The sequence below is a fragment of the Mastomys coucha genome, unplaced genomic scaffold (genome assembly GCF_008632895.1).
Source record: "Mastomys coucha isolate ucsf_1 unplaced genomic scaffold, UCSF_Mcou_1 pScaffold3, whole genome shotgun sequence".
Lineage (NCBI taxonomy): Eukaryota > Metazoa > Chordata > Mammalia > Rodentia > Muridae > Mastomys > Mastomys coucha.
In genome coordinates, this window is record NW_022196909.1 from 36,256,476 (window position 1) to 36,265,809 (window position 9,334).

The 9,334-nt window shown below is 48.7% G+C and overlaps 1 protein-coding gene across 2 annotated transcripts in view; it reads left to right on the forward strand.

Moving 5' to 3' along the window:
- Positions 1 to 770: 770 nt before the first annotated feature.
- Ipmk (inositol polyphosphate multikinase) overlaps positions 771 to 9,334 on the forward strand; it is a 36,583-nt gene continuing 28,019 nt past the window's right edge. The window contains exon 1 of one of the 2 annotated variants that reach the window (XM_031347253.1): positions 771 to 1,088. In XM_031347253.1, coding sequence (XP_031203113.1) covers positions 950 to 1,088 — 139 coding nt within the window. In that variant the 5' untranslated portion in view covers positions 771 to 949. The remainder of the gene's footprint in view (positions 1,089 to 9,334) is intronic. The other variant, XM_031347254.1, reaches the window with a different exon arrangement.

The following is a 9,334-nucleotide window of genomic DNA, read 5'->3' on the forward strand; positions in this document are numbered from 1 at the left end:
TACATACAATAAATAAATAAATCCTAAAGAAGAATTATTAAAAAAAATTTTTAGGAAAGAGATTAAAAGCCATATATATCTTTTGCAAAGGACCTAAGTTTGATTCCCAGCATCCTCGTCGGTGCGCCCACAACTCCCGTTAACTCCAGTTCCGAGAAACCTCACTCTTCTGGCTTTCCTGAGCACCATTAACAATCTTAGGGGAAAAAAAATGAATCAAGATGACTGTCAATGTCTAACACATAAACTTGTCATGACTTGTAGTGGTCGGGCTAGGTGCCAACTGGAAGGGTTGCTTCACTCAGAATGCTCCTGTCTCTTTGATCTGGAAGAGCAGGACGTTGTGGGAGGTCTGCCCATAACCAGTCACCTCTCTGGATTGCCCTGCTGCGGGTCTCCTAGGCCTAAGGCGCTTTTCACATCGGGATCCCGGAGGCCAGCTTGCCCCCTGGAACTTCTGAGGTGCTTGCTGGTGATGATGCAAGCAGTGGGCATTGGGACAAGAGTCCCATCCTGTGGCCTCTGAGCATGTTCGCAGCGGGTCGGCAGCGAGCTCGGACTCAGGACCTGCTCAGTTTGCAGCTGGTCTACCTTCTGGACTTGCTCAGTGGACGGTGGTGAGCAGGTCTGGTCGGATAGCTTCTGCGCATGATCAGTGTGAAGCTGGCCCGGATCCAGCAGGGTAGCCTCTGGGCATGCTCAGCACCGCTGGGCCGGAGCTGGCGAGTAGCTGTCGCGCATGCTCAGAGTGGTGCTCGCCCGGCCGGAGCGCGCAGGGGGCGGGCAGAGGCGGGGCCGCGGCGCCCTTATCCCCGGCGCGGGCGGCCGGGGTTCAGAGTGCGGGCCGCGGAGCGGGCAGCGCGGTCTCGGCATGGGTCCGCGCGCTGGGCCTGCGCGGGCGATGTCGCCCGGTCCTCCCTGACGCCTGACGCCGAGTGTCGCCGCCCCGATGGCCGCGGAGTCCCCAGCGCTGCGCCTGCGGCCGCCGGGAAGCACCGGAGACAGCCCGCCGGTGCCGCGCCTGCTCGGAGGCTGCGTGCCGCTGTCGCATCAGGTGGCTGGCCACATGTACGGCAAGGACAAAGTGGGTGAGTGCGGCCTCGGGTCCCCTTCCCCAGTCCTCGCTGTGCTCAGTCCCGGCAGTCCCCGGCCTCCGCCGTGCTCTGCTCCGGCAGTCCCCGGCCTCCGCTGTCCCCAGCCTCGGTGGCGTTGTGGGTTTAGCCGTCGCCACCCCTACAGTCACTGGTCTTCACTCTCCCCACCCTGGCAGTCTCAGGCCTCCGGATCACTGTCTCAGCTGTCCCCACCAGCTCTTCTGTCCCCACCCTAGCGGACCCTGGCCTCCCATCCCGGTCACAGCTGCCCACGGCTCTTCTGTTCCCTACACGGCAGTCCCCGGCCCCAGGTGTCCTGCAGCCTAGAGTCACCGGCTCCCGCTGTCCCGAGCGTTCCCCGTCCCCGGGGATAGGAAGCCGGGCGCCCCCAGGAGCAGCCACAGGCTCCTAGTGGCGCGGAGAGGCGTGCCCCTTCGCCCCAGGGAAGGCGAGTGTTGATTGGAGAAGGCGTTGTTAGTAAAAAATAAGGAACTTGGTTTTCTTTTCTGGACCGGGAAGTAAATTCTCCCTGGAGCTCAAGATCTGTTTATCGCTGGGAATAGTAATTGCTAGAGGGACCCAAACTCCTACGATGCAAACCCATCGCTGGAGGGGAAGAGAAAACAAACTGCTACGTGTTTTTAAACTTGCCTTGGCTCATCCAGGATCACTCCCTGTCCCTAGAGGAGGATTCTCCAGTGTCTTTGATTGCGCTGGGAGGCGTGGTTCGGCGGCGCAGATCCTTGCCTCCTGGGTAGGCTACACACCCGGCTGTTATAGAGAACAGTACACCTATAAAATATGCGTTCTTTCCTTATTTATTTTCATAGACTGTTCACTGGCATTTGGCATGTGCTTTGTGAATTCAAGGTTTGTGGAACAGCACAGGGTCTACTCCAGGGCAGAGACTGGAATTCAGTCTGCTACTCCACAGCGTATGGGCGAGGTGGACCCACAAAGTGTAGGATGAACTTGGGACCCTTGTGGATATCTGACCCGGGACAACCTTTAGAGATGGTTTGCGGTTTTGCTGATAAAGTGATTCAGGTTTAGGCCGGTAAGGTAAAACATTTATAACTTTTCTCTTCAGTGGTGTAGAGGATTGAGTCTAAGACCTTAGACTAGGTAAGAGCATTACCACTGACCTACATTGCCCTGGGGCTTCCTCTTTTTCTTTTAGGACAGGACTCCCCAAGAACCACTTAGAACTTACTGAGTGGCTGAGGGTATGGGCCTGAGCCTGAGCCCGCTACTAAGGTAATGCATTTTAAGACAAGCCTGGTTAAGAAACGTCACAAGGATACAGTGTCCCAGAACCAAACCAACACCCACTTTATATTGTGCTTGTGGGAAGCGCACAGACTGGAGCCCAGCTGCGATCAGGAAATGTTGAAAGACTACGTCAGAGTTAGGAAACTGCACACTTGAGGTTCCTGGCTAGGATATTTCCTCCTGTGCATCATATCTGGAATCTGCTTGACCTGGAACGATGGGATTCGTCTAATCTAAAGACCCAAGGAAGTGATTGCTTCCCTGGAGGTCCTGGAGACTACGTAAAGAACAGACCCAAATAAAGATCATCTGTGATTGGCACCTGGGACTAGCTTACGATGCTAGCGACCTGTTAAGAGTCACTGGTGATTAATTACAGAGTGCCCCGATTGTGACTTTAAACTGTATCCCAAACACACACAGCGTGGGAAGAGCTAATTTCTCACCTGAACTGCCTAATTGAAAGAATGATTGAGATTTCAGAGAAAGTAGTCCCCAATTTTTACTATTAGGATTTTTGCTTTCAATTTCACTAGATTCTTTTGACGGAGAGAATGAATTCTTCGTGTTGTGCCAGCAGCCTGATGTTTGTTCCTCTGGATTCTCAGACATTTACAGTGTGGAGGGCACCAGTCATCTTCCCTGCTCATAAATAGATAGCAAGGTAGTCAGCAGTTCAAAGTTCGGCTGTTTTTATAATTGTTCCCTCTACTGTCCCAGATGGGTCACATCGCTTAGAGCAGTGGTGCTCAGCCTTCCCAGTGCTGCCACCCTTCATATAGTTCAGCACGTTTTGGTGACCCCCCTCCCAGCCCCCAACCATAAAACTACTTTCATTGGTACTTCATAACTGTCTGTAATTTTGCTGCCATTATGAATCGTGATGTAAATATCCACGCTTTCCTACAGTCTTAGGTGGCTCCTGTGAAAGGGTCTTTCTACCCACGAAGGGGTCACGACCCACAAGTCGAGAGCCACAAGTTTAGATCCTACTCAGCACTGCCAAGGGTCCGCCCCCTAAGCTGTGGGACACATCAGTGTTTAGCCGCAGCTACTCACTGTGTAACACGGGTTTTCATTTTAGGATTGATGCTGTCTCAAGGACAGGAAAAGAAATGCGTGGCACCCCTCACTCGGGTGGTCCTAGGGTTAATAACTACCATCTGCATTCTGAGTGCCCTCGGGCCATTGTTTTGGGGCACTTGACTATACACGATGACAGCATTCTGAACCTTCACTCAGACACTGCAGTGGCTGATTTTTTTCTATCTGGGCTGCATCTTGTAGTTAAACCATGTTCATTTATGTATACATAGTTGTTCCTTGACTGTTGACAGTAACCCTCCTCAGACACACTGCTGCCTGGTGGTCTGGTGCCTCTCTGGGAGCTTCTCCTCTGCCCTGTTGTTCAGTCTTTTGAACAGTTGTCTTCGACAGAGAGCACGTATCAAAATTTGCTTACCCGTTCCTCTCTGGCTAGATGTGCTTGTGTTTGCTGTAGCCAAAGATGCCTTAGGACATTCCTGGACACCATAGCTCCTCTTGCACATCATACCACCAAAATGCAATAGCTGTATCAATTGAAATCCCTGGTGTTCTCAAATGTCTGTGTATAACCTTTTTCTGTCCTTGTATTTTATCACCTACCACTGGCTTCACCGAAAAGCCCTTAACATTTTAAACAAGTGGCTCAAAGCAGGAACCTGTGCCTCGGCCACATTCATCGGTATGCAGAAATGGGGTGGTCTGTGGGGAAGGTTTGAGCTGACATTGGCGGTACGAAGCCTCTCACTATTTCCCGTCTCTGGTCCTGCTCAGTCTGTAGTGGAGAACAGGGAGATGGCGGGATCAGCAGAGAGACGGATGGAGCCACGCTACCCGGTCTGTTCTCAGCTGCTCACACATGATTTTTTTTTTTCCCTGAACTTTCTGTAAGTAGGTTGCATATGTCCTGCCATTTATATAGTGACACTTCTGTGTGGATTTCCTAAGAAAATCCATACTCTCTCCTGTAGCCAGAGTGTATTTATGCCGTGTGGGGATTTAAGTGCTGCGGCTCTGTAGTGATAATCTCAGCCTCATTTAGTCTTATTTGAATAATGTGGTTTTTTTTTTCTCCAACCCTTGTTCCTCAGGACAGCTCTCCATCCTTACCAGCAGCAGCCTTCAGTGCAGTCTTCTCTGCTTTAGCTTGTAACAAAGCCTCAGCCTTTCTCTCCGATGATGTTGACACTGAAGAGTACACGTTCCTTTCTTCCTTCTCTTTCTTTCTTTCTTTCTTTCTTTCTTTCTTTCTTTCTTTCTTTCTTTCTTTCTTTCTTTCTTTCTTTCTTTGGTTTTTCGAGTCAGGGTTTCTCTGTATAGCCCTGGCTGTCCTGGAACTCACTCAGTAGACCAGGCTGGCCCAGAACTCAGAAATCCGCCTGCCTCTGCCTCCCAAGTGCTGGGATTAAAGGTGTGTGCCACCACCGCCTAGCTGTTACACAGTTTATGAAATGCTTTCCCCTCTGAGTTCATGAAGGTTCTATAGGGTGAGATTCAGGGTGTACATTTCTGCCTGCAACATAGTGCTCATCAGGAGACGCACAGTAGCTGTCTAACCTTTATTAGTGGTTCATTTTGGACATCTGGTTCAAGTCCGGTCTGACTTTCACTGTGCAGTTAGTATTCAGCCCCCCCCCCCCCCCAAATGAGTAAGCTATCTGTAGGAGACACCTGAAGGGCCGATGAGTCTCTGGACCATTGTCGGGCCTCACCACTAAATTTTGACTTACAATGATGATTCTTATCTGAAGCAGGTGGTCACGAAATTAGGACTCTCTCCTTCATTCTGCCACTGCCATTAACAATCAGGTTTCTAAGAAGTCGCCCTTCTTTACCCCTGTGCATGCGCATCCTTATTTATGACCGTTTGGGACTTGTGTTCTATCCGACCACAGAAATGGTTTTTCCTTTGTCAGTGGGACTTCATTTCTGTTCCTAGTTACTGTGGAGTAATAGCATTACTTGTCCCCAGCTGGAGAATTGGCCTTTTGTGCAAGGAACCCTGGCTACCTTTAGTGGCAAACATTGTTTAACCTTTTACTTTAGTTCCTTGATTGAACTCAGGGCCACACAGTCACTTCTCTGACCCAGGAAATAACCCAGGAAATCGAAGACCAGGGTGTTAGAGGTGTTGGTATTGGGATGTAATTGTTGGCGGGCCCTTTGTAGATGGAGCTGATGGTGTGTAGGTATTTTAGAAGTCACAACTGCCTAGCTACATCCCAACCTGAGACCTTCATTCTGGGCTTTTCCTGTCTCCTCTTCCCCAGTGAGAATCCTGGCTCCCAGTGTTCTCACTCTATTTATTCTGTGACGTAGTCAGATCATTTTTAGAATTTCTAAACCAAAATTTCAACAGAAAACAAGCCTACAATAAAGAGCTCAGAGACAACTCTTCTTTTATTTTATGATTCATTTAGTGTATTTACATGTATGTGTATGTGTGCCTGTGTGAGTTTAGATTTGACACATTTGGGCGGTGCCTGTGGAAGCCAGAGGACATCAGTCCCCTGATATTGGAGTTTCGGGTGAGTTCGAACCACCTGATGTAGGTGCTAGGAACCTAACCTGGGTACTTCAAAGCAGTAAGTGTTTTAACCTTTAAATCACCTCTCCAGGCCTGTGGTCGTGTTTCCTATACAGAGAGAGATTATGAGATTAGAAACAGTTCAGAAGTTTTTTTTGGATTACACTTTTGTTATTCCTTTCCACTCCCTCTTATAGCAGCATTTATTTAAATCTAGATGGTTTTATCTGTTTCTGCTTAAACTTACTTTCCCCTTTCCCATTTTGTTCCCAAGGTCAAGACCTTAGAAAGGGTCAGGTGGGGTGATGCGCGCCCCTCTAAATCCCAGAGGCGGAAGCAGGCAGATCTCTGTGAGTTGGAGGCCAGCCTGGTCTACATAGCAAGTTCCATACCTAACCCTTCTACCTCATCTCTTAGCAGTCTCCGTAGGAGACACCTTTCAGTATTTTTCTTATGCATTCTTTCTGAGCTTCTTTACCTCTTTTCTCCTCTGGCATGAAGACTGGTAATGCCATAGATACCTTTTCACTGGTGGCTTTAAAGCTCACACCATCACTTAAAAAAAAAAAAATCAGCAACTTGTCTATCAGTGTACAGGGCTTTTCTTCCTAGCTGTGCCAGGGCATGTGTGGACCACAGTTTATTCAGCAAGTGTCTTGGGCCTGCCCCTTCTCACTGTTCAGCCGGGTAGCTGGCGTCAGGAGAATTGAATAACCATCCTTTCTCTTTAAGGCTTGCCTCACCGTTTTCTGACCCTTTGTGACCTGGTGAAGATTTCCAGTCATTCACGGTCTGTGAGAGACCCAAGCAAGTCCTGCTCGGCAGGGCTTTTGCATTCCAAGATGGCCCTTCCTCTCCTTCCCTCGTGTCTGCCAGTGAGTGCCAATGGTCATAAGGGAGCAGTCATCATACACAGGCTCCGCAAGGCGTCCCAAACTATTTAATGCTACTCTAAATTGTTCTGACATTTAGACACATTTTTGAGGGAGGAAGACTTTCAAGTATATAAAACATAGCCAAAAATGTCAGTGAACCAGCTATGTCCAGTCGCTAAGCTGGTCCCGTGTGTGTGTGTGTGTGTGTGTGTGTGTGTGTGTGTGTGTGTGTGTGTGTGTAGATGGTGGTTTTGCCGAACTGTTTCAGAATAAGTTCTGACGTGGTCTTTTGTTCTAATAATTGTGCGTCTCCTAAAGACCTGACCCTTTTTCTTGCCCAGTTAGCATAAAACAGTGAAATTCAGAATACAGTGTTTGGCCCGTACTATCTTTGCAATGAGCCCTGACGTTAGATATGGTTGAATATGGTTTAACGGTGGGGCTGAGGGGCTGATCCAGCAGCCGGGTTGTGAGACCTTCCAGTTACTGTTCCTTCTTGGAGCACCGAGTAGTAGCCCGTTTAGATATCATGTGTGTCAGTATTCTGTCCTTTGGAGCAGGGTGGTTTTTTTCTTTTTCTTTCCTTCTCTCTTTCTTTCTTCCTTTCTCTCTCTCTCTTTCTTTCTTTCTTTTTTCTTTTTTCTCTTAAAAGGTTCTTTTTTTTTTTTTTTTTTTTTTTTAGTAGTGAATCTTTCTTAGAATTGAACCTAGAATCTTGTGGACTAAGCGTATACTCTGCGGTGGAGTTACATGCCCAAATCTCTTTACGTTTTTAGCCATGAATTTATTTTATTTACTTAGTATGTGTAACATGTGTGTGTGAGAGAAAGAGGTGGTGTGCACGTTCATGTGCATGGCAGTCAGAGGTTTCTATTGAGTGCCTTTGTCCGTATTACACATCTTATTCCCTCCCCTATGGGCGTACATAGAGTTATTTAAAGGGCATGTTGGAGGGCACTTCATGCCTCTTTAGCAAAGCCACATCAGTGGCTTCCCGACTAGGGCTGTGGCCTCCTTAGCCTAAGCAAACAGTACCAGAAGTTAATTCCCTTCAATCCACTAAGCAAAGTGGTTGGTTCCTCCCAGACTTGGCCCGTCTTGTCTGACCAGTCAGTACTGTTGCACGTAGAGCCCACCATTGAGTTTATGTGTTGGCGACAATTTTCCACAACAGCCTGCATCGTGCCTTCTGCACCATTGTGGGCTCGCCCGCAGAGAGGAAGCTTCTAACCCTTTTCTGCCTTGATTTCTCTGTGTCCTGCAGCAAGGGCGTATGTTTTCTTCAGCCACAGAATCTTACAGTCTAGTTCCCTCCACCTTATTGGAGGCCACGTGGGCTCTAGACTAGTAAAGTAAACCCAAGGAGCCTTCTTGTTGTAGGCTCACTGGGGCAGGGATTCTAGACAGTCAGTGTTTTCTGTGGGCCCCCAGGGGAATGCAAAGCCTCATGATTGCCCAGGAAGCATTTTACAAACTGAGTCATCTTCTCGGGCTACTTTCTCTTATTTGTATGTATATGTGGCGTATGTGCATCTATGCTTGCGTGTTCATGTTTGCATATGCGCGCGCGCGTGTGTGTGTGTGTGTGTGTGTGTGTGTGTGTGTGTGTGTACATGTATGTGTACATAGATCTGTGGTGCGAGCATGTGGAGACCCAGAGTTAATATCAATTTTCTCTCCCTATTGCTCCCCACTGTATTTCTCAATGGAGGGTCTCATGGTGGACCCGGAGCTCACTGGCTCTACCTGGGCTAGCCAGTTCTCAGAAGCATGTGTTGGCTCTGCCTCCCAGGAGGCAGCCACTGTGTTTTCTTGGCTGTGTGTGTATCCAGGGCATCAAAACATGGGGCCTCACATGCATGATAAGTGCTTCGTCCATGGAGCCATCTCCTCTTTCTTTTGTTTTTTAAAATTATTTATTGAAACGGAGTCCTATGTAGGCCAGCCTGGCCCCATAGCTATACAGCCTGGCTTGGATCTCACTGTGTAGTTGAGGATGAACTGATTCTCTGGCCTTCGTTTCCCAAGTTCAGGATTATAGGTGCGCACTACCACTCCAGATAGCCACAGCCTGTTTGCAAGACCTCAGACATGAGATTGCCACATACATACCTTTACACAGCTTTCTGATTGTTTCATTACACTTGGGTTCAGAGTTGGATTGTACAGCGTGGCCTGAGAGTTCGTGTATCCTCCGATTACAAGGCACAGGTTAGCTAAGTGCCGGCTGTCCAGCCTGGAGTTAGTTACCAGTTTTTGCCATTGTAATTAAGTAACTTGAGTGTTATTTACCCCTTTCATCTCTTAAAATGTCATAAGCATCCACAGAGAATTGCCAAGCTCATGTATCACTGAAGGCTGCACCAGGAAGTGCTCTTGTCTGCCTCTCTCTTTCTCTCTCTCTCTCTTTCTCTCTCTCTTTCTCTCTCTCTTTCTCTCTCCCCCTCTCTCTCTCCCTCCCTCCCTCCCTCCCTCCTTCCCTCTCCCTCCTTCCCCTTCCATCCCCTCCCTCCCTCTCTCTC